This window comes from Pristis pectinata, chromosome 18, assembly GCF_009764475.1.
Source record: "Pristis pectinata isolate sPriPec2 chromosome 18, sPriPec2.1.pri, whole genome shotgun sequence".
Lineage (NCBI taxonomy): Eukaryota > Metazoa > Chordata > Chondrichthyes > Rhinopristiformes > Pristidae > Pristis > Pristis pectinata.
The window spans coordinates 38,446,218-38,472,061 of NC_067422.1; the positions used below are offsets into that span (position 1 = coordinate 38,446,218).

Genomic DNA, 25,844 nt, shown 5'->3' on the forward strand with positions numbered 1-25,844 from the left:
CTGCTAAAACAGGAAATATCCAAGTCAGAGAATGATTTTTTTTAAAAATTCATGAATAGAAGTCTTGAGGAATATGAAGCATGGCAGGAAAAATGAAGTGGAAGTAAAAATCAGCTATGATATTAAATGGCAGAACAGTCTAGAGGGCTGACCGGTCTCCTCTATTCCTCTGCAGAAAATTCATTGTAAATACTAACCAATCACTGCCTTAATCAAGCAGTGGCTCCACATTGAGAGAGAAAAGAAAGTGGAGAAAAGCAGAGTTCCATATTGAAAAACTAGACTGTGTGGTTTTAAAAAAAGGTGTACTTGCTCTTGACAGCTGATGAATAGTGAATGTAACTTCTCAATCATACAACTGACTACTGCCTCCATGATGTTGAATATGAGTGTTTCTGCTCACATAATTATAGGGGTATAGTTGTGCATTCATTATCTTGCTGGACGAGAAAGCCAAAAGTAATAATCTGTTGACAGGACTTCAAACTCCTTCACAAAATTAATTTCAGAGAATCTGGAAATTAAAAGGAAAGACAACAAAATTGTTCGATTAAATTAAAATCTCAACTGATTCACTCCCCCACCTTGCTGCATCTGCCTGTCCAGATATTACTCTCTCTCTCTCGCTCCTACCCTCTCTCCCCTCTCTGGCTCTCTCTCTCGCTCCCCTCTGTGGCTCTCTCTCTCTCGCTCCCCCTCTGTGGCTCTCTCTCTCTCGCTCCCCCTCTGTGGCTCTCTCTCTCTCGCTCCCCCTCTGTGGCTCTCTCTCTCTCGCTCCCCCTCTGTGGCTCTCTCTCTCTCGCTCCCCCTCTGTGGCTCTCTCTCTCTCGCTCCCCCTCTGTGGCTCTCTCTCTCTCGCTCCCCCTCTGTGGCTCTCTCTCTCTCGCTCCCCCTCTGTGGCTCTCTCTCTCTCGCTCCCCCTCTGTGGCTCTCTCTCTCTCGCTCCCCCTCTGTGGCTCTCTCTCTCTCGCTCCCCCTCTGTGGCTCTCTCTCTCTCGCTCCCCCTCTGTGGCTCTCTCTCTCTCGCTCCCCCTCTGTGGCTCTCTCTCTCTCGCTCCCCCTCTGTGGCTCTCTCTCTCTCGCTCCCCCTCTGTGGCTCTCTCTCTCTCGCTCCCCCTCTGTGGCTCTCTCTCTCTCGCTCCCCCTCTGTGGCTCTCTCTCTCTCGCTCCCCCTCTGTGGCTCTCTCTCTCTCGCTCCCCCTCTGTGGCTCTCTCTCTCTCGCTCCCCCTCTGTGGCTCTCTCTCTCTCGCTCCCCCTCTGTGGCTCTCTCTCTCTCGCTCCCCCTCTGTGGCTCTCTCTCTCTCGCTCCCCCTCTGTGGCTCTCTCTCTCGCTCCCCCTCTGTGGCTCTCTCTCTCTCGCTCCCCCTCTGTGGCTCTCTCTCTCTCGCTCCCCCTCTGTGGCTCTCTCTCTCTCGCTCCCCCTCTGTGGCTCTCTCTCTCTCGCTCCCCCTCTGTGGCTCTCTCTCTCTCGCTCCCCCTCTGTGGCTCTCTCTCTCTCGCTCCCCCTCTGTGGCTCTCTCTCTCTCGCTCCCCCTCTGTGGCTCTCTCTCTCTCGCTCCCCCTCTGTGGCTCTCTCTCTCTCGCTCCCCCTCTGTGGCTCTCTCTCTCTCGCTCCCCCTCTGTGGCTCTCTCTCTCTCGCTCCCCCTCTGTGGCTCTCTCTCTCTCGCTCCCCCTCTGTGGCTCTCTCTCTCTCGCTCCCCCTCTGTGGCTCTCTCTCTCTCGCTCCCCCTCTGTGGCTCTCTCTCTCTCGCTCCCCCTCTGTGGCTCTCTCTCTCTCGCTCCCCCTCTGTGGCTCTCTCTCTCTCGCTCCCCCTCTGTGGCTCTCTCTCTCTCGCTCCCCCTCTGTGGCTCTCTCTCTCTCGCTCCCCCTCTGTGGCTCTCTCTCTCTCGCTCCCCCTCTGTGGCTCTCTCTCTCTCGCTCCCCCTCTGTGGCTCTCTCTCTCCGCTCCCCCTCTGTGGCTCTCTCTCTCTCGCTCCCCCTCTGTGGCTCTCTCTCTCTCGCTCCCCCTCTGTGGCTCTCTCTCTCTCGCTCCCCCTCTGTGGCTCTCTCTCTCTCGCTCCCCCTCTGTGGCTCTCTCTCTCTCGCTCCCCCTCTGTGGCTCTCTCTCTCTCGCTCCCCCTCTGTGGCTCTCTCTCTCTCGCTCCCCCTCTGTGGCTCTCTCTCTCTCGCTCCCCCTCTGTGGCTCTCTCTCTCTCGCTCCCCCTCTGTGGCTCTCTCTCTCTCGCTCCCCCTCTGTGGCTCTCTCTCTCTCGCTCCCCCTCTGTGGCTCTCTCTCTCTCGCTCCCCCTCTGTGGCTCTCTCTCTCTCGCTCCCCCTCTGTGGCTCTCTCTCTCTCGCTCCCCCTCTGTGGCTCTCTCTCTCTCGCTCCCCCTCTGTGGCTCTCTCTCTCTCGCTCCCCCTCTGTGGCTCTCTCTCTCTCGCTCCCCCTCTGTGGCTCTCTCTCTCTCGCTCCCCCTCCGTGGCTCTCTCTCTCTCGCTCCCCCTCCGTGGCTCTCTCTCTCTCGCTCCCCCTCTGTGGCTCTCTCTCTCTCGCTCCCCCTCCGTGGCTCTCTCTCTCTCGCTCCCCCTCCGTGGCTCTCTCTCTCTCGCTCCCCCTCCGTGGCTCTCTCTCTCTCGCTCCCCCTCCGTGGCTCTCTCTCTCTCGCTCCCCCCGCTCCCTCCCCCCCCCCCAACTCCTCCCTTACCTCGTGCATCCTGTCTGCAATCTTACACCCCTCTTTGGTCCACCAATCACGTCCAACTCCTGTTTCACCACTCCTTTTCCCCTCTTTTTTATCTGGCCATTTTGCCTCTCCAGTTTCAGCCCTGATGCAGGGTCTCGACCCAAAACGTCGACAATTCCTTTCCTCCTTCAGATGTAGCTCGACCCGCTGTGTTCCTCCAGCAGATTGTTTGTTGCTTAACTGATTCACTAGTGTCTTTTAGGTAACAAACTGACAGTCCTCATCTAGTATATTGACACATAACTAAACCTCGGCAGTAACTTGACATCACAGTCCACAATGGTGCAGGTAAAACTTTCTCAGCAAGTAGGAATGGGTGGTACATAAATACAACTTCACCTTTATCTGCCAAGATCAAGCAAATAGCTTGAACCATAGAAACTAATATTTTTAAAAACAGACTTTTGTGTGGAACAAATGACTTGTCAACCAGAGTGCACGTACATAAATGCACCTGGAATAATCAAATAGCTTATAGATCCAGGAAGATGAGGGTCTGCAAGTGGACATCAGATGGTGGGTCTCACCCAAGCTTAATGTGGGAAGCAGATCCTTTCTGTAAGCATCAACTATCTGTTACCCAGTGAAATCCTCCTGCTAAATCATCTACTCAAAGAGCAACCCAACCTCTGAAAATTTTCCACAAAATAAAACTTTCTGCTTCCCGACAGTTATCTTTTAAAATAAAAAGATGTTTAGTGAAAAGGAGAACAACTCTGCCGTCTGAGATAGGACCCCACCAACTTCACACTGACTTTGTCACCTGGAGGGAGAAATGGAAAGAAGAAAGTTGAAGTAACCTTTTTGTCACCACTGTTTGAGGTTCCTGCCCTTGAATTCCACATGGAGATGACTAACTTTGGCAATAATGGTCCCAGTTAGGAGAATGCCTGGCATAGTTTGGTTCAGGGGTACAGTAATCTCTTGGGTTTACTTTGTACAGCTCCACTTGGACTTTAGCAAGGCCTTTGACAATTTCCCACATGGTAGGCTGGTCTGGAAGGTTAGATCACATGGGATCAAGGGAGAGCTGGCTAACTGGATTCATAATTGGCTCGATGGTAGGAAACAGGGTGGAAGGTTGTTTCTTGGACTGGAGGCCTGTAACTAATGGAGTGCCACAAAGATTGGTGCTGAGACCTATGTTATTTATATAAACGATTTGGATGAGAATGTACAAGGCATGGTTAGTAAGTTTGTGGATGATACTAAAATAGGTGGTATTGTGGACAGTGAAAGAAAGTTATCAGAAATTACAGGGGGACCTTGATCAGCTAGGTAAGTGGGCTGAGGATTGGCAAATGGCTTTCAATTAGGCTAAGTGTGAGGTGTTGCATTTCGGGAAGTCAAATTGGGGTAGGACCTGTACAGTGAGTGGTAGGGCCCTGCAGTGCAGTGGAACAGACGGACCTAGGGGTAGTTGTATATAGTTCCTGAAGGTAGCTTCACAGGTAGACAGGATGGTGAAGAAAGTGTTTGGCACGCTGGCCTTCATCAGTCAGGGCACTGAGTACAGGAGTTGGGACGTTATGTTGCAGTTGTACAAGACATTGGTGAGGCTGCATTTGGAGCACTGTGTACAGTTTTGGTCACCCTGTTATAAGAAAGATGTCATTAAGCTGGAAAGTGTGCAGAGGAGATTTACAAGGTTGTTGCCAGGACTCGAGGGCCTGAGTTATAGGGAAAGGTTGGGTAGTCTAGGATTTTATTCCTTGGAATGTAGGAGACTGAGGGGTGGTGACCTTATAGAGGGGTATAAAATCCTGAGGGGCGTAGATAGGGTGAATGCACAGTCTTTTTCCCAAGGAAAGGACCCAAAAACGAGAGCATAGATTTAAGGTGAGAGAGGTTCGATTTAAGAGAGACCTGAGGGGCAACTTCATGCAGATACAATGTGTATATGGAACGAGCTGTCAGAGAAAGTAGTTGAGACAGGTACAATAGCAACACTTAAAAGACATTTAGGTAAGTACATGGATTGGAAATGTTTAGAGGTATGTGGGCTAAACGTGGGCAAATGGGACTTGCTTAGACGGGCATCTTGGTTGACATTGAATTAGGCTGAAGGGCCTGTTTCCGTGGTGTATTACTCTGACTCCATGACTTGGATCGTGCTCTTTAGGCCAAAACTGTTCTGCGAGAAGTAGATGGTGGCTGCCAAATACCTCCTGCCCCTTTATCTGTGAGGAATAGCATGATACAATTGTGTACAGAGTGCCACACAGTTGCAATAAAACATTCCATCCTTTGAGAATCTGCAGAAAGTTGTCTCTCTGCAGGTGGACTCCAAGTAGAGGTTGTATTTTTGATGTAATGGCAAAGGGGAATTTGGATTTATTGAAAAAGTCGTAGTTACAGATGGTAGAAATTTACAGAACAGGAAGACCCCATTAGCAGTTTACAGGACGTTTGCACTTGGCTCAGATTTTAACTTTTTCAATTTTTCAGGTGAATTTCTGTTTTCTGCTTAAAAGCTGTTAGCATTTCTTAGGAAAATCTGGGCTACCACTCCATGTGTGCTTGCAGGCATTTCCCCACATAATTACCAGTTTTGGGACTTTCCGTGCAAATGTGGAACTCCTAAACCTCCTGACAGTTTCTCACTGGGGATTTTCTGACCACTGTCTGATGTTGGACATTGTGCAGTCCTATGGTAAAGTGACAATTTCCTGTGGTTTCCCTGCAGACACACTGGGAAATCTGCTGCTGAGTGTGTGCCTGGCACCTGTGACTCCTTTCAACTGTTGAATTAATTGAGTTAATTTAAGTGCATTTAATAGTTTTCACACTTTAACATTTTAATGTACATTTAATGGTTTTTGAATACTTCTGAATATCTCTAACATTCATAAACTATTAAACAGTTTAAATGTTTCACAGTTGGTTCTATTTAAGCTACCATCTGCTCTCCTATAAAACCAAAGTAATCCTCAACCTATCCTTTCATTGCTGCATTTGGTTGGATGTCAATAAGTTGCAGGAGCAAGGACCCAAGAGCAGATCAGGTGGCCCTCTAATGATGAAGGGTAACTGATTTTAATAGCTTCATCTGTTCCAAACTGAGCACTTTATGCCACCCATGGAGAGAAAAACAATAAATGTTTTGTTGCCGAGTATTGTTAGAGTGCTGTTTGCCCAACTAGAAACAATGGTAGAATTGGAGTTCACAATGGCCCAGAGTTTCCTGGGAGCAGTGTGCCTCCTTCTAAACTTAGTTTAAAAGACGGAGGGGTGATCTTATTGAAGGGGTGATCTTATCCTAAAGGGGCGTGACAGGTAAATGTTGTCGACGTGTTTTCACTAGTGGGGGAATCTCAAATGAGGACATAGTTTCAAGATAAGGGACTGGTCATTTAAAACCAACACACACAGAAAAATTTGCCCCAGAGAGTTGTTGAGGCCTGAGTTCAGATAAGTACATTTTTGAAAGATCAGGGAATTGAGGGCTATGGGGATCGTTACAGAGGAGTTGAGGCTTAGTGTAGATCAGTCATGATTATGTTGAATGGCAGGGCAGGCTCGAAGGGCCAATTGGCCTACACCACAGTTCCTATTTTCTTGTGTTGTCCCCTCGCCCCTTACCCACCTGCCAGGTGCATGCTTAAGCTGGAGTGGATCTTCCAGCAGCAGTTTGGTGCTCAAATCCAATGATGGCCTGATCACTGCATCTTGTAGATGGTAGGCACTACGAGCTATGGTGCTTCCCTGATGAAAAGTGAATATGTAGATTGTCTTGAGAAAGCTGTGGCCTGTTAAATAGTCAGGTTAAAGGGCCATTGGACTGTCAAGGTTAGGGATGAGGAGGAGGTGTACTGGGGAAGAGGAAATGGTGGGGAAAGGAAGTTGAAATAGGAGGGAGGTGAGAAGTGGGAGATAGGGAAAGGGGGAATTGAGACAGGGAGGTTGGGAAATGAGTCATTTGCCGTAGGATATCTAGCCTTTGATCTGCTGTTATGAACATATTATTTATGTAGCTGGTCCAGTCTAGTTTCTGGTCATTAATGATGCCTCCCCTCCCCCCTCCCCCCCCCCCCCCCCCCCCCCCCCCGAGTTGTTGATGGTGTTGTACTTGGAGATGGTAATGCCATTGTATATCACATGTGCTTAGCTACGATTGAAAGCAGGTATGAATTTCATCATTGATATCTGCCTTCACTGAGAAATGGATCCCATGATATTGGAAGCAGTCCATGTTTTCCTGGGTCTCTGTGAACCTTTGTCATTAGAGGGCAGTGTGGTGTAGCAGGGGCAGGTTGGTAAAGGACCTAACGTGCAGGTACTATCCTCTGTTTTGGAGAATGAGTCAATGTCATGGAGCTCACCCTCCAAGCATCTGCAAATACAAGCATTGTCAATGTACTACTGCTCCACCACTGAGGTTTGGTGACCTAGGTTCTGGGGTGCATTTGCTCTATGTAGAACAGCTTCCCATTAGTTCTGAAGAAAGTTTCACTCCCATAAGAAGTTTGTTGGAGGTGAGGTGCAACACTGCAGCAACAACGGTTCACTAGATTGATAAGCAAACTAGCACCAGCACCCTCTCCCAGGCTAACATGTTCTGTATTGAAGCCCTAGTTACTCCCAATCACCTCTGACAATCACCTCCCAATCACATCATTCACATGCCCAGCACCAAAAAAAGATGGAGTTCAGGCAGAGGAAAAGATTTGACGATGTACTCGGTCTCCTTGAAGGAATGCAAAATCCCAACCTGTAGCCCACAATTACTCTCTGTGGAGAAGGAGCAATTGGGATGGTGTTGAGAACCTTGAAGCCATGCATCAGGAGCACACAGAAGTCCTGCATAACTGACAGAAGGAGCCCAGGGCCTTAAACTACCCATCGTCCACCCCGTCAGCCAGAAAGACTGGTTTCTCTATTGGCCTTGGTTACTCAGGACCCAAAAAACTGTGAATAGAAACAAGGCATCCATCAAGGACATGCTCGTATTGGAGATGAGCATTGCCTGGTAACGTTGGACTTCTGCTTGCCATTGATCAATCCATGCTTGGAATATTGACTGGATCTTACAGCACATAGGACTGCTTGCACTTGAACTTGAACATTGAACAATAAGAAGCAAGCATCCCAACACGGAACGAAAGTCACTGAAGTGCCTTGGACTGTCCTGAAGAATTCCTGTAGCAATACTGAACCTTGTATGATTGACCTTCACAAACCACAACCATCCTGTGTGCAGTGTATGCAGACATTAGGATGTTTTCCCCTCAATTCTATTGACCAGTTTTACTAGAGATCCTCGATGCCCTACTCGGTCAACTGCTGCCTCAATACAAGGTTTCTGACTCAGCACTTTTGTCTATGTTTGGGCCAAAATTGTGGTGACGTCTGAAGATAGGTGGTCCCCGACGGTATCCAAACTTGGTACTGCTTGATTACACCGTCAAAGCCACCATCACTTCAGTGTTGGAGAATAAATTGATAGGGTAATAAGGTTAAATTTATTCTGCTGTTTGTGGACTGGACATGCCTGGACAAGTCTCCACATTGGCCAGAATGTCTGATCACCTAATGACTGTTACTGTTGAAGCTAGTACCTCACCATACTGCCATGCCTGGAACTGCCTGGCCTTTGCATATTCGGGCAGCCTCCTCTACCAGTGATCTTGGCTCTGCTGAGATTGTTTGATGTACCCAGCCTGCTGACTGGCAAGATCCAACTAACTTCACAGCTTCATTAATTCATTGGATCTTAAAGTGTGTGTTCTGGAAAATTAAACGTAAATCATCGCAAAGTGCCAGGAATGAAAGCCTTCGCTAACAAAAATAAACAGACTGAGCAGACACTGCAGAAAATGAGAATGATGCAAGTCATGATACTGTACATGGAGATAGAGTCCAAGTGGGAGCCTGGAATATGGTAAACATTTCTGTTGTGAAACAGAAACTTAATTTTGATAGATTTTCCTAATATTTGGTTAGTCTTCCACACAGTAACAATCCTTTTTCAGTCCTTAACCTGAAATCATCTACATTAGGGGTCTGAATCCCTCTCTGTACAAGATAAATATGCTTGGATTGAAACGTGGTGGAAATTGAGTAGTAGCACAAAAGTTGATATTCTGGCTGTTTTTGCCTGGATTGCGTAGAATTTGCAGCTGTGTTACCTTGGAGTAATCAACATCCTTAGGCAATTCAACAGGTTTGCACATTCAATGTGCTAAATGCAATGTGCAATGTTTCCTTGTTTTAAACTTCAGCATTCTTGAAAATTGTTCAAATTCCAAAACAATCAATGAAAGTAACCCCAGTATATTTTTATTCCTAATTTCCTTAGTAATGAAAGGGAATTCAAATGTCAGGCATTGCCTGTGATATTGAAGAACTAGTTTTTAAGTACGTGTGCCTGTAAAACTGGTGTCATCCTTTGTGTGTGAAAGCCAGCATGCAAGTGGCCATATGCACAGACGGATGAGACAGGTTCAGCATGGGATTCATCAGCAGGTGCAACTGCCGAACTGTGAGTGTTCAGCAGACTTGCCGAGGGTTTTTGGCATGGCACGATCTGTGGCTGTTGCTAGCTGACTCCTTCCCTGAGAGCAACAGGTTGGATGTTTTGGCTCATTGACAATGTTGTTCTTGGACTGAAACAGCCTGTCTAAGGGTGCAACCAGTTCTAGAGAGTTTCTTTGTAATATAGCATCTGATTCCATAACCATTGATCATGTTTGTGTCGTGATAACGCATGGAGCGGATCAAATTGGCTTCAGTGAGGGTGGAAACCTCTGGGAGGTAGAAGTGGGATGGAGGAGGTAGAGGTGGAGCGAAGAGTTGAAAGCCAAGTGCGATCATGCACTTGAGACCGCTGGTCAAAGATGATTGCTAATGCTTGTCTTCTACACTCTCGGGCTCTTACTGTGCTTTTCAGGGATTATAAGAGATCCCAAGGCATGCCTCACCAATATTTATCCCTTAAATTACCTATGATTATCGATTTGTTTTTTTTGTAGGAACTTAGTTATTAAACTGGAGAGTTTCCTACTATCAACTCTATCTTTGCCTCTATCAGGTTTCCCTCCTCACCTCCCCCATTCCTCCAGCCTCATCCACTCCTGGGAAGACAAACAGCCCATCAGCCTATCCAGTCTCTCCTCACAACTGAAATACTCCGTCCAAGGCAGCATCCTGGTTAGTCTCCTTTGCCCCCTCTTCAGTGCAATCATGTCTTTCATGTTGTATGGTGACCAGAACTGCACAGTGCTACAGCTGAGGGCTAAGCCATGTTTTATAAAGTTGTACCAAGACCTCCCCACTCTGTATTCCATGCCTCTTCTTCACCTTGTCCACCTGTATAGCCACCCGCAGGAATCCTTGGACTAGTACACCAAGGTCTGTCTATTCTTCAATACTCGGGGCCCTACCATTTATTTTGTATGTCCTACTCTCATTAGTCCTCCCAAAGTTATCCTCATACTAAGGATTAAATGCCATCTGCTATTGCTCTGCCCATCTAACCAACCTATCAATATCATTCTGCAGCCTATAATAGATAGGAAAGGTTTAAAGGGATATGGGCCAAATGCAGGCAAATGAGGCAAGTTCAGAAAGGCACCTTGGTCAGCATGGATGAGTTGGGCTGAAGGGCCTATTTCCATGCTGTATAAGTCTATCACTATGACTATCCTCCTTGCTATAAACAACACCGCTAATTTTTGTGTCATTTGCTACCTTACTAATCATACCTCCTCCATTCATATCCAAACCATCAATGTATACAATCAGGTCCCAGCATTGATCACATTACTCCCAATCACAAAAGCATCCCTCCACTGTCCCCCTCATCACCAGGCCAAATTTGGATCCAATTTGCAAATTGCTTTGAATTCTGTGGGCTTTAGCCTCGTGGGCGAGTTTCCCATGTGGACTTTGTCAAAGCCTTACCAAAGGCAATGTAGAGAACATGAATAACACTACCCTCATCAATATGTTTTGTTACCTGATTAAAAACATTCCATGAAATTAGATATGATTTCCCCAATAAGGCCATACTATCTTTGATTAATTTCTGCCTTTCCAAGTGTAGATTAATGCCATCTCTCATTTTTCCTGATACCTTCCCTGCTGCTATCATTTCCTGGCTTATTCCTGCTGCTCTTCTTGAATAAGGATACCATGTCAGCAGCCTTCCAGTTATCTGACATGCCATCTGTGGCCATTGGAGATTTAAAAATCTGTCAGGACCCCAGCAATCTCCTCCATTGTCTCCCATAGCAGCCTGGGATGCATCTCATCAGACTGAGGATTTATCCACTGAGAAATTTAACATCTCCTGTTTAGAATTTCACCATCCCCTTCCCTGAATTCTCCAACTACAATGTCTCTCTCCTTTGGGATGAAGAAGATAAGTATTCATTTAAGACCTTACCTACATCCTCTGATCCTGCATACAAATTGGCAGTTTGCCCCATACTCTTTCCCAGGTTACCCTCTTGCTCTTGCACTTAAAATGCTTTGGGATTTTCCTTAAACTTGTTGAGCAGTGATATTTCTTGCTCCTCCTTTGTCCTAATTTCTTTAAGGACCTCCTGTACACTTTCTATACTTCTGAAGGGACTTCCTGGTTTTCAGTTCTCTGTGCCTGCCATATGTTTCCTTTCTCTTTATCCAGCTCTCAATATCCTTTGACGTCCAGGGATCTTTGGGCAAGGATATGAACCTTTCACCCTTATGGGAGCATGTTGGCCCTGAACTTTCACTTTTGATTGATTCCCACATGTAGGATGTAGACCTACCTGCAAGTTGCTGCTAACAGTTTCCTTTTGCTATGTCCTGGTGGATGATATTGAGATTGACCTTTTCTCTCTGCCCCCACCCTTCTCCAATTTCAGTATCTTAATGTCCAGACCATCCTTATCCCTTTCCATAAGTACCTTGAAACTTAGTTATGGTCAGCATCTCCAAAATGCTGTCCTACTGACGGTTCAACTCCTTGACCAACTATATTCCTTGAGATTAAGTCCCCTCTCTAGTAGGACTATTACTGCCTCAAAAAAAACTCTTCTGGGCACTTTTAAAGTTCCATCCCCCTCTATGCTTTCACACTAAGGTAGTCCCAGTTAATACTGAGGAAGTTGAAATCTCCTTGTACTCTCACAGCAATGAGATGTCTATATATCTGTTTGTCTATCTCCTGAGGACTGTAGTATACCCCCATCAAAATGATCACCCCCTCTTTTTGTTCCTAAGTTCTATCCATATGGCCTCTTTGAAGAGCCTTCTACCTCATTTTTGCAGTTATGGACTCTTTAATCGATATTGCAATGCCACCTCTTGCATGCTCCCACTGTCACACTTGAAGATTGTATACCCTGAGTTGTCAGCCCTGCCCTTTCAGCCACACCTCTGATCCAGCAATGTCATATTCCCAACACTAAGCTCATCTCTTTTACTCTGTATTAAAATAAATGCAGTTTAACCACACATTCTTCCCATATGCCTCATCACGCTTGTATCTGTGCTGCCTGCCAGACTGGTTTAGTTTTTTGCATATTTGACTGCACCTTTCCTCTCTTCCCCCTCCCCCTCCCCCCACCAAGCATACATTACTGTGTTCCACTCCCTGCCAACTTAGTTTCAATCCTCTCCAACAGCACTTGCAAACCTTCTCACAAGGATGTTGGACGATCTAATTTAGGTATGTTTATCAAAAAGACAGTGGACTTGTTGATGCCAAGGGAGCATTCAGTGCCACTGTTTACCTCTTCATTCTGGAAAAACGGCTGCTAATCCCTACTTGCTGCTTCCTGACTCTTTATATCCATTCTACCAGTGTTCCTTTATTCTGAAGGACTTTATTTTCCACACTAGGCACCCTAAAGCTGGTGTTGGAAAAGTTAAAGGCAATCTATGTCGGAGTCAATGGTGATGTATTTCATTTTTAGATGCCTCTGAAAATTCGTATAATCAACATTAGTGCCTATTAGCCCTCTCCATAGTTTAATGAGGCTTTGATTAAAACTAGTTGCATTTAGCAAACATCTGCCAAATTTTATTCATTAACACATTTTTCTGAAAGAAATTACTTTGGGCTGATTGCTCAGTTTAATTCCACTCTCCCTTTTTATATGGGTATGTCACATTTGTAGTCCTTCAGTCCTCCAGTGCCATTGGAGAATTGGAAGAATGTGCCCACATCAGTAACCTTGGAAGCACATCCTCCAGAATGTGACTCTTCTACTTCAAGCTCTGCCAACTATTATTATGCATCCTTACAATCTCTTTATTTAATCCCCACTGGCTCCTTTACTTAATAAATAAATGCAGTTTTTTTGAGAAAGTATTGCATGCAGATACTGTTCTTCTGTAATGTGGTTTTAATTGAGTGCTAGCAATAAAATCAGCCTAACAGATTTTTAAGGATACAGGATAGAAATTTTATATCTGATTTGTATATGTGGTGAAAAGCATGTAAACATGAGATAGGAATGGGAGTTCCTATAAGGAAATAAGGTCATGCTGATCTTTTACCTCAAAGCTATTTTGCTGCACTAAACTCCCTGCTCTCCTGATTTCCTTAATATTTACAAGTCTTTCAATCTCTGTCTTCACTGCACAAAGTGGCTGAGCCTCCACTGTCCCCTGGGCAGAGAATTCTAAGGACTTCCTGCCATCTAGTTGACACATTTTCTTTTCTGTCCCAAATACTGACTTCTTATTTTGAGTGTGAATTCTGGTTCTAGACACTGCAACTAGGAAAAACATCATCTCGCATCTACCCTGTCAAGCACCATTGTACATTTCAATGAGACCACCTCTCATTCCAGTAAATTCGATAGAACGCAGGTTAATGTCCCCTTGTGTGACAAACCCTCCCTCTATCACCAGTATACTTTTACATGGATAGAGAGCTCAGACTAATACACAATTCCAGACGCAGTCTCACCAGCCCCATCATTGTTTTTATTTCTCATTGGCCTACACATGTATTCTTCTTTCTCTTTCCTTGTCAATGCCTTGGTCCTCCGCTGCATTCTGAATTTTTCCCAATCCTTGGTTTATCCGTCAGCTGTTGTTGGTCAAGGAGGTCAGCCTCCTGCTTTAGGCCGTCTCCTCACCCATCAGCAGCTGAGGCCACTGTTAATAGCCTGAAAGTTGTTGGTCCAAGTTATTTAAGATGTGGCAGGAGGAGTCAGTTGAAGTATAACTTGCCAGTGCAGGTGCAGTTTGTTGCTTTTGCAGCTGAAAGCCAAGCACCAATGAGTGCACATCATACTGAGTGAGAGTAAGTATTAATTTGACAGACAAAAAAATTCACGTGATTATCTGTGCTATTCTGTTTGTCATAGTCATAGCACGGAAACAGGCCCCTTGGCCCAACTTGTCCATGCAATCCAAAGTGCCTTGCTGAGCTAGTCCTATTTGTCTCTTATTCCTCTAAACCTTTCCTATAGCTGAACCCATTCAAATGTCGTTTCAATGCTACAATTGTTCCAGCCTCTACTACTTCCTCTGGCAGCTCGTTCCATATACCCACCTCCCTCTGTGTGGAAAAACTTTCCTTTTAGGTCCCCTTTAAATCTTTTCCCCCTCACCTTAAACCTAATTTTAGACTCGCCTATGCTGGGGGAAAAGACCGTGACCATCCACCTTATCTGTGCCCCTCATGATTTTATAAACCTCTATAAGGTCACCCCTTGGTCTTCTTTGCTCCAGGGAAAACAGTCCCAACCAATCCAGTCTCTCCTTATAATTCAAGCCTTCTAATCCTGGTAATGTCCTTGTGAATCTTTTCTGTACCTTCTCTAGCTTAATTACATCCTTCCTGTAGTATGGCGACCAGAACTGCACATGATATTCCAGGTGAAGTATCACCAATATCCTGTACACCTGCAGCATGCCCTAACTTTTGTACTGAATGCCCTGACTAATGAAGGCAAACATGCCAAATGCCACCTTCTCCACTCTGTCTCTCTATGTCACCACTTTCAGGGAATTATGTACTTGTATCCCTAGGGGTCTCTATACAATGCTCCCCAAGCCCTGCCCTGGTTTAACTTCCCAAAATGCATCATTTTGCAATTATCTGAGTTAAATTTCATCTACCTTTCCTTTGCCCACTTTCCTATTAATCTGGATCCTGTTGTAACCTTAGACAACCTTCACTGTCCACCACAATGATCTTGGTGTCATCTGCAAGGATACTAATCGTGCCACCTACAGTCTCATCTAAATTGTTAATATATACAACAAACAACAGGGGACCCAGTACTGATCCCAGCAGCACACCACTAGTCACAGGACTCCAATCTGAAAAATAGCCATCCACTATCACCCTCTGATTCCTTCCACCAAGCCAATTTTGTATCCAGTTGGCGAGCTCACCCTGGATCCCATGTGATCTAACCTTCCAAACCAGTCTACCATGCGTGACCTTGTCAAAGGCATTGCTGAAGTCCATGTGGACAGCATCCACCACACTCATCAATCCTCTTGGTCAGTTCTTCAAGATAATCAAATTGGCAAGGCATGATTTCCCATGCTGATGACCCCTAATCAGTCCTTGCCTTCTAAAAATGCAAATAAATCCTGTGTCTCAGAATCCTTTCCAGTAGCTTTCCCAACACTGATGTAAGGCTCACTGGACTGCATTCCTTGCAGCCCTTCTTAAATATAGGTGCGATATTAGTCCCCTCCAGTCTTCTGGTACTTACCTGTGACTAAGAAAGATGCAAACATCTCTTCCAGGGCCCCAGAAATTTCTTCCCTTGCTTCTCACAACATCCGAGGATATACTTGGTCAGGCTCTGGGGATTTATCTACCTTTACATGCCTCAGGACTGCCAACACCACTTCTTTCGTAATGTTGATATGCTTCAGGATTTCACCCTTTACTTTCCTGAATTCTTGAGCTCCTCCATGGTAAATGCATGGTTTTTAGACTGAAGTAAGGAAGATGCTCAGTTTTATTACGCCCAGGGGATAGTTGAATTGTGGAATAGGTTAGCATGGCAAGGTATTAAAGTAGCCAATGTAAATGGGTTAGAAGGACAATGGGCTACATTTCTGAGAGAATGGTTGAGGATTTATTGTGGATGACTTGGGCTGATTTTTGAGATTGGTTCCAATAGACCGTTAATGTTCCTGGTGAATCTTGGGGAATTGGTGTCCACTAATTGTAACACAAAATAGATCACCTGACGACAATGGCTATGCAGTTTAGAAAAATAAGTGATTAGAATGGAACCAGACACCCACAGCACTGTGAAGCATGCATTGGCCAAACCCATCAATTTACCTGGAGACAGGGAGAAACATGTAATAGCCGAGGAGTAGAGACTGTGGTTCTGTTTTATTTTTAGAAGATCTATTAAAGACATTTACGTAAGCAAAAGTCAGACAATTAACGATGAATGGTACAGTGAGTGGGTTGATCTGTAATTCAGGTGCAGTGAGTCATCTCATTGAGTGGAGGGAGGACATCATCGTTATGGTATCTCCTCCTTAATGTTCACTTGTGACTTAGTTTAGTGTATCTAGCCATCACTTTCATTAAGGTGGCACTGTGTCAATTAATATCTTGGTAGTATTGTGGCCACTGGAGTTAAAATAGGATCCCACATCGCCTGTGCTTATAATTTCTATTTTGTCCTTTTACTTATGCTGCCCTGTAGTATGTTTTCTTTTCTTAGAACACACAGGCTAATTTTATTGCCTCCAAATGTTACTGCATGAAACAAAGAATGCTTTGTTTTATCACATACTATTTTGCTGCCATGGCAATCATTGCTTTAAAAGTGTCTACAGTAACATGATATTTTGCTCTGAGTTTCCCAGTAGTTTAAAATCTCATGTCTGATAGGCAAAACAAATCAGTTCTGCCCTCACTCCAGTAAAAATGTCTTATAGATTTGTACTTATTCCCTTCACTGGAGTGCTTAATGTCCAATACATGCTCATTCATAAAACACAGAACACAAAGCAGTACAGTAGAGCACAGGAACAGGCCATTCGGCCCATGATGTTGTGCCGAACTAATTTAAACCAGTAATTAAATGCCTAACTAAACTAGGCTCTTCTGCCAGCACAATGTCCATATTCCTCCATTCTCTGCACACTTGTGTGCCTATCTAAGAGCCTCTTAAGTGCCTCTATTGTATTTGTCTCCACCACCACCCCTGCCAGCACATTCCAGGCACCCACCACTCTCTGTGTATACATAAAACAAAACTTGCCCCGCACATCTCCTTTGAAATTACCCCCTCTCATGTTATTGCATGCTCTCTTGTGTTAGACATTTTGACCCTGGGAGAAAGATACCGGCTGTCTACTCTATCTATGCCTCTCATAGTCTTATAAACTTCCATCAGGTCTCCCCTCAGCCACTCCAAAGAAAACAACCCAAGTTTTTCCAACCTCTCCTGATAGCAAGTGCCCCCTAATCCAGGTAGTGACCTGGTGAACCTCTTTGGAGCACTCTCTCCAAAGCCTCTGCATCCTTCCTATAATGGGGCGACCAGAATTGAACGCATTCCTACAGTTATACAAAAGATTATCGCAGGGCGGGTTTCTCTGGATTTTGTTGCCGTGACTGAGTTAAAGCAGCTTAATGGGAGCCGCCTTGAGATTTGATATCCATGTTATTTGTGACATGATAATTGTCTCATTCTCCCAGTCCATTAGATAATTGACTAAAGCACCCTTTTTTTCCCCGTTACAGAGTGCAGTGTTATTATCTAGCTTGAAAGGGTGGTTAAAAACTTTCTTTTCTAACCTACAAAGAGTACGGTAGCGTAGCAGTTAGCGCGACGCTATTACAGCGCCAGCGATCAGGGTTCGATTCCTGTCGCTGTCTGTAAGGAGTTTGTACGTTCTCCCGTGTCTGCGTGGGTTTCCTCCGGGAGCTCCGGTTTCCTCCCACGTTCCAAAGACGTATGAGTAGGTTAATTTGGGTTTAAAAAATGGGCGGCGTGGACTCGTTGGGCTGGAAGGGCCTGTTTCCATGCTGTAAATAAAATTTTTTTAAAAATTGGAGAAGGACATGTAAAAGAAAAGGTTCAATGGTTATGGAGAAAGAGCAGACTTGTGGAACGAGAGCTCTTTCAGAAAGATACAGGTACAATGGGCCAAATGGCAGCTCTCTGTGCCAAAACATTGCGCCACTCTGCTAAAGTTTGTAACTTTTACTCCAGAACAATTCTGCTTACTCAGTTACACTCTAGTCCCACATCTGTCTTCATGCTTGATCCTAAGTAGCAACCGTCTCCAATCTACCAAATCTTAAAGAAGTTAGGATTCAGATCAGTCTGGTCCTGCACTTATTTTCCATTCATAACAGTGAAGATCATAGGTTAGTAGTTAATGCAGCTTACACTTCACTTCTTCACAGGCTCATCAAAAGGAGGAATATTAGGATAGATGACCAAGAACTTAAGGAGCATTTTAGAAGAGAAGCAGAGAATTTTAGGGAGGGATACAGGAGTAACTCATAGAAAGTTGAAGATCTCTCAGGCAATGATGGCAGAGAGGAAATCTGGAATACCCAAGAAGGGTAGAATTAGCAGATGAGACATCTTTGAAGTCAGAAGAGATTGCACAACTGGATTGGGGGTGGGGAGTGAAGTGGTGGTGAGAAATTTGATGATTAGAATGTCAATGTGAATCAAATTAGGAATCATTGTAGGGCAGCAGTGTATGCTTGGTGTTAGTTAGGACCAGGACAGCATAACTTTGGATGAGTTCAATTTAATGGAGGATGATGCCTGATTTTGTTCAGTTTCAGAATGATTTTACTCTCCATTCTAGCCATTTACACCTTTGTAATGAGGGTTGATCTGTTTTGTCTACAGCATGCATCCTGAGCATCCAGGAAGACAAAGATCCCATCACTGATTGTCATCCTCAGCTCACCTCCTTGTGTGATATTCTGGAAATTATCCTGAGGAAAGGAATCCGGCGTAAGTAACTGTAGACCCTGACATGTTTTCTTATTTTGGAATACATCAATCTTCATCAGGTTCTCTAAACCCAGTTCCTGGCAGTTCGGGTGAACAATGGAAAAGAAAGATTTGCACTTTTACAGTGTCTTTCAAGACTTCAGGATATCTTAAAGCTCTTTACACCAGTGGAGTTTTTTTGAGTGTGATATTGTAGGAAACTTGATAACCTTTTTCTTTAACATTCATTATCAGGATCTGGGCATTGCTGGCAAGGCCAACATTTGTGATATCATTATATTGTGACGGAACAAGAGAGAGCACAGAGTAAATTCCCAAAAATGTGTGGGTTGGTAGGTTAATTGACCAACTTATATTGCCCCCAGTATGTAGATGAGTAAAATCTGAGGGGAGTTGGGTGGGAGTGTGGGGAGAATAAAATAAGATTAGTATAAATGGGTGGTTGATGATTATTGCATCTTCAGTAGCCAAAGGGCCTGTTTCCACGCAGTAGGACTCTGTCTCTAATTGCCCAATCCTGGTCAGCCATTTGTCTCTACTTTCCCACCTATTCCCCACAACCCTCAACTCCCCTTTAGGTTAAAAACCTGTCTGTCTCAGCCTTGGATACCTTCAGTATTGGTCTCTAAAGCTCTGTGGAGTAGAGAATTCTAAAGATTTACAACCCTCTTGAATTACTTCTCAACTCCATCTTGAGCAAGCATTTTTTTTTACACTATACCCGGTTCTGGATTCCACCAAGAGAAACATCTTTCAATGTTTATCCTGTCAAGCCCTTCAGGATCCTGTGTTGTAATGAGATTGCCTCTCAGTCTGTTAAACCCTGGTGAGCATCGGAGTGGCTCAGTGTCCCAGCTGGTACAGATTCTGCCTTATAGCTCCAACCCTAACCTCCGGCACTGTCTTTGTGGAGTTTGCACATCCTCCCTGTGACAGCGTGGGTTTCTTCTGGATGTTTCTGTTTTCTCGTATATCCCAAAGATGTGCAGGTTGGTAGGTTAATTGGCCACTGTAAATTGGCCTGAGTGTAGGTGATTGGTAGAACCCGGAGTGAGTTGATGGCAATGAAGGGAGAAAAGAATGGGATTACTAGCAGTGGGTGCTTGATGGTCAGCCTTAACTGACTGTGCTGAAGGGCCTGTTTCTGTGCTGTATGACTCTGATTGTGTGTTGTTGGCTCAGTTGTTCCTCGTGACATAACCTCTTCTTCACAGGAATTAGGAACGTGCCTCTGAAAGTACATCTCTCAAATAAGTAGGCCAGAACTATAAGCAGTATTCAAGGTGTGGTCTCACCAACACCCTGTGCAGTTGCAGCAAGACTGCCTCCTTTTAACTCCATCCCCCTAGCAATAAGGCCAATATTCCATTCATTTTCCTAATGACGCTGTATTTGTTAACTCAGTGTTTCATGCACAGCAGTGTTCTGAAGTTTCTCTCCATTTAAACAATATTCTGTATTCCTCCCAAAATGGATAAGCTCACATTTACCCCATTTGCCAAATCTTTGCCCAGCCTCTGAACATTTCTATATCCCTTTGCAGACACCTCTGTGTGGTCAGCAAGTTGGCTTGGTTCCTTCATCCAAGTTATTAATATAAGTTGTAAATGGTTGAGGCTCCAACGCTGATCCAATCTGAAAATGATCTATACATCTATTTTGTTAGGGACTTGATCTCTTGTTCGTGCAGTATTATGATTACGTGATTCTCTCCGTTTGTTTCAGAGATTGTTTGGGGCAATTCAAAAAGTCAATAGGATAAGAGTTGCAGTGCCAGAATAAACATTTGAGAGGTTGATGAGAGGGAGAGAGGTAAATGAGAGTACATTTAACTCTGATGTGATGGTGTGATTGTCTTGTTGCAGAGCCAGTCCTGGGGCTGAGGAGAAGAGACTACTGGCACTGGATGGAGCAACTTCCACAACAGGATCACTGTCAGAGGTAATGTACATTCACCAATTTCATCAAACCTTGCTGTGGAGGAAGAAGCCAGTTGCCCCATCGTATGTGTCAGCTCTTTGAAAGACCTATCCAATTGGACTCATTCCTCCACTCCTCCCTCTAACTCTGACTTTCCTTTTCAATTCCCTTTTGAAAGTTGCTGCTGGATCTGCTACTACCACTCCACTTGGATGTAGTACCTTTGGTTATTGATGGCAATCAAGCAGAATCCAATCTAAATGGTTTTGAGAACTTTAGCAGGCAAAGTGACTGTAGAAGGCCTTGGATAATAAATATCTGAGGTCCAGAGGGGTATTTCATGACTTTCAGTAGAACTCCATTACATTGCACACCGTGTTTCTTTCGCTAACCCTTGTAGATCTTGCATCTAGGATCATTTGTTCCTAAAGGTGATATCCTATTACTTGTTGACTTTCAAGAGGATCAGCCTTGTTAAGTAAGATTGCTGTGTCCAGAATGATGAGAAGAATTAGAAAGTAGAATCTGCCTCAAAACTCCAGTGCTGAGCTATTTCTTTGTTGATGCTTTTATTTATACACAGCAGTTCTCATGTGTCTCATTACAGGGGTGGAACCAGTCTTGGACCACTATTTGACAAACACTAAACCAACCCTTTCGACTCCACACAGCTGAACTCGCTTGTGTTCTGGGCCTCTGTATCACCTGTGTATGGACTTCCTGAATATTTTAATGAGCTACGATGTACTTGATCTGACCCACCACCCATGCTTGTCCCATATGCTACAGTGCTGCATGGCTGTGTGACTCCCAATGATCTCAAGGCCACTTGTATATGTTTTCTTACAGTATAGAAGGCCATTCAGCCCATCAAGTCTATGTTGGCTTTTTAGAGCAACCTCATCAATCTCGCTCCCCCACTCATTTCCTGTAACAATCAGCTGACAGACAGACAGCAGTCAAGGTCAGGATTGAACCTGGATTGCTGGAGTTGTGAAACAGCAGAACTGTCTGCTGCACCACTGTGCCACCCATAATCAGAGATACTTAAGGTACAGTTGAAATGAAAATTATTTTAAAAACAAAACTACTGTTAATTAAAATACAGTATTCAGTGAAGTAAAGGAAGGAAAAGTAAACAAAGCAAACTTTTCTTTTAGTGAAAGCTGTTGACCCCATTCAAGTGGGAGCAATACCAGTGGCCAGTGTAAAGCTGAGGGGTGCAGACATGGTTTATCTGGCCTGTTGGTTCTAAGTTACTGAATGCCCCAGCCTCACTGGTGAGTCCAGCAGCAAATGAGAGGAGTGATGCTCCTGTATCTGACCTTCAGTGTGTTCATTCTTCTTTGGACTCCTAGGAAGCTATCAGCATTATTCAGCCCAATAATTCTTTATCCTTTTTCAAAAAAAAAACTATTTGTCTTCTGTACAATTAAACACATTGGTGCAATTTATAACGGAAGCTGCTGCTACACGGAGTGGTTGAAGTAAATAATGTATCACCAAAAACAGATGAAAAACACGATGATGCTGGAGGAACTCAGCAGGCCAGGCAGCATCCGTGGAGAAAAGCAAGCGGTCAATGTTTCGGGTCAGGACCCTTCTTCAGGACTGAAGAAAGGAAAAGGCGAAGCCCAATATATAGGAGGGAAAAGCAGAGCAGTGATGGGTGGACAAAAGAGGGGAGGTGGGGTGGGCACAGGGTGGTGATAGGTAGATGCAGGTAAGAGACAGTGAGAGGCAGGTGTGGGGGAGGAGCGGAGAGCAGATCCACTGGGGGATGGGTCAAAGGTAAGGAGAGGAAAAAAAAGAGGAGGTAGATAAAAAGGACCAGGATATTATCTCCCACACCATCACTGACCTCATCACCTCGGGAGATCTCCCTCCCCCCCCCCCCCCCCCCCCCCCCCCCCCCCACAGCTACCAACATGATAGTCCTGGAACCTAGGACTGCCCTCTCCTCCCCAGAATCCACAAGATGGACTGTCCCAGCAGACCTATTGTCTCCACATGCTCTTGCCCCGTGGAGCTTATATTCTCGTACCTGGACACTATCCTGTTGCTCCTAATCTGATCCCTTCCCACCTGCGTCCGTGACACATCATGTGCTCTCCAACTCTTCCATAGCTTTAAGTTCTCTGGCACCTCATCTTCACCATGGACATCCAGTCCCACATCATGATGGCCTCACCGCCCTCTGCTTCTTTATTGACCAGAGACAGAACCAGTTCCCTTCCACTAACACTCTCGTCCGCCTGGCTGAACTTGTCCTCACCTTAAGCAACTTCACTTCCGATTCCTCTCACTTTCTGCAGACCAAGGGTGTAGCTATGGGCACTCACATGGGCCCCAGCTATGCCTGCCTCTTCATTGGCTACATTGAATGGTATTTGTTCCAAGCCTACTCCGGCCCCATTCCTCAACCTTTTCTCCGCTATATTGATGACTGCATTGGTGCCACCTCTTGTATCTGTGCGGAACTTGACAATATCATAGATTTTGCCACAAATTTTCACCTTGCTCTCCAGTTTACTTGGACTATCTCTGACACCTCTCTCTCCTTCCTCGAACTTTCCATCTCCAGCTCAGGAGATTCCTTATCCACCGATATCTTCTACAAACCTACTGACACCCACAGCTACCTTGATTACAGCTCCTTCCACCCGGTCTCTTGAAAGGATGAGATCTCTTTTTCTCAATTTCTCTGTCGCACCTGCTCCCCTGATGAGGCTTTCCACTCCAGTACATCCGAGATGTTCAACTTCTTTTCTAACCATGGCTCCCCGCCCCCCCACCCCCCCCCCCCCCCCCCCCACCCCGACTGTGGTCGAGGGAGCTTGCACCTGCATCTCTGCTCTCACCTCTACCCCTCCCAGACCCAACAGGGATAGGATACCCCTTGTCCTCACGTTTCGTCCTACCAGCCTATGTATCCAACACCTCATTCTCCACCACTTCCGCCATCTCCAACAGGACCCCACTACCAAGCTGTTGTGAGAAAAGGTCATTTCAGGTCTTAAAGGCAGAGGGCTTCAGACACAAGACTTTGTACTTTAAAAAGGAGAATTTTATTTACAAAGACAAACGTGGGGACAGAATGGATGGGAATGGATGCACACTTGCACACTATCAAGCAGGAGATCGCGAACATAAAGGGAATTGCAATGGGTGAGGCGCGCACACGCGTGCATGTTACAAATGATCAGGGAATAAACAATACAATGTTTGAATACCCCGATTCTGGACAAACATTGGCTCTTTGGTCTCGGGAGTCCTTAACTAACAGCCCTGAAGCAGTGCACAGCTTACCTCAACATCCTTGGAGAGACAGAGAGAGAGAGAACCAAACATGCAGCACTTTTATACTGCTGGAGGGCTGGGTGGTCCAGCAAGGACAAAGGAGTTTAAACGGGCCAATGGTAGGTGTGCCCAGGAACAAAGATGCTCGCACAGACCAGTCCAGGTGGTCCAACAAGGACAAAGGTGTTTACCTAATGGTTGGGGTGGAGCCAGACCTTGATTGATAGTGGTGTCACTTTTGGCCATGTGCTCAATGGTGTCATCCCAGCCAGAGGGGTCAGTGTTGTCACAGTCACATGACAGCCATGACCTTTCACACTACACAAGCATACCTTCCCCTCCACACACCTTTCTGCCTTTCACAGGGACTGCTGTCTCCACGACACCCTAGTTCACTCCTTCCCCCACCCCACCTCCCACCCCAAGAACTTCCCACTGCCTCCACCATAGGTGCAACACTTACCCCTACACCATCTCCATCACCTCCATCCAGAGACCCAACAATCCTTTCAGGTGAGGCAGAGATTCACTTGCACCTCCCTTAATATCATCTACTGCATTCAGTGGCCTCCTGTACATTGGTGAGACCAAACACAGACTAGGTGACCGTTTCGCAGAACACCTGCGCTCTGTCCGTAACTGTGATCTGCATCTCCCCGTTCCCAGGCACTTCAACTCCCCCTCCCACACTATCACTAATATGTCAGTCCTCGGCCGCCTCCACTGCCAGGAGAATTCCAAGCGCAGCCTGGAGGAACAGCACCTCATTTTCCATCTTGGAACCTTGCAGCCTAATGGCATGAACATTGAATTCTCCCACTTTAAGTAACCCCCACTCCCATCCCCACACCCCCCCAACCATGCTTCTTTTCTTCCCTTTCCTAGCCTGTCTTTTTTTTTCTACCCCCTTTGTTTTTCTCTCCTTCCCTTTGACCCATCCCCCGGTGGATCTGCTCTCCCCTCCTCCCCCGCACCTGCCTATCACCACCCTGTGCCCACCCCACCTCCCCCCTTTTGTCCACCTATCAGTGCTCTGCTTTTCCCTCCTATATATCAGGCTTCCCCTTTTCCTATCTTCAGTCCTGAAGAAGGGTCCTGACCCGGAACATTGACCGCCTGCTTTTCTCCACGGACGCTGCCTGGCCTGCTGAGTTCCTCCAGCATCGCAGTGTTTTTCATCTAGATTCCAACATCTGCAGTCCTTTGTTTCTCTACCAAAAACAGATGATCTGGTTGTCATCGCATCACTGTGCCCAAGTTTACAACAGTGGCAGCACTTTAATAGCTGTGAAAGATTCCTTCCTCATTGTTTGGACTCACAAGATCACAAGACAAGGGAGCAGAAGCAGGCCATTCGGCCCATTGAGTCTGCTCCAAGGAAAAGGGAAAAAGAAATGGGGTGGGGGGAAAAAAAAACTATTCTAATCCCATTTTCCAGCCTTATCCCCATATCCCTTGATACCCTGACTATTTAGATATCTGTCTATCTCCTTGAACACCCCCACTGATCTGGCCTCCACTGCTGTGCGTGGCAAGGAGTTCCACAATTTCACCACCCTCTGGGTAAAGAAATTTCTCCTCATCTCTGTCTTGAAACTGTACCCTCTAATTCTAAGATTGTGCCCTCTGGTCCTGGACTCGCCCACCAAGGGAAACAGCCTAGCCACATCTACTCTATCCTTTCCTGTCAACATTTTAAATGTCACTACGAGGTCCCCTCTCATCCTTCTGTACTCCAGTGAGTACAGTCCAAGAGCCGACAAACGCTCATCATACGTAAGCCCTTTCATTCCCGAAATCATTCTCGTAAATCTCCTCTGAACCCTCTCCAACGTCAGCACATCCTTCCTAAGATGTGGGGCCCAAAACTGCGCACAGTATTCCAAATGAGGCCTCACTAGTGCCCCGTAGAGCCTCATCAACACTTCCTTACTTTTATACACTATACCTCTCGAGATGAATGCCAACATAGCATTCGCTTTCT

At 45.6% G+C, this 25,844-nt stretch overlaps 1 protein-coding gene across 2 annotated transcripts in view; it reads left to right on the forward strand.

The window, feature by feature from the left end:
• Nucleotides 1-25,844, forward strand: part of si:ch211-250n8.1 (uncharacterized) — a 75,286-nt gene that overhangs the window by 12,769 nt on the left and 36,673 nt on the right. For both annotated transcript variants that reach the window (XM_052033188.1, XM_052033189.1), the window contains exons 2-3: nucleotides 18,533-18,640; nucleotides 20,506-20,581. In XM_052033188.1, coding sequence (XP_051889148.1) covers nucleotides 18,533-18,640; nucleotides 20,506-20,581 — 184 coding nt within the window. The remainder of the gene's footprint in view (nucleotides 1-18,532; nucleotides 18,641-20,505; nucleotides 20,582-25,844) is intronic.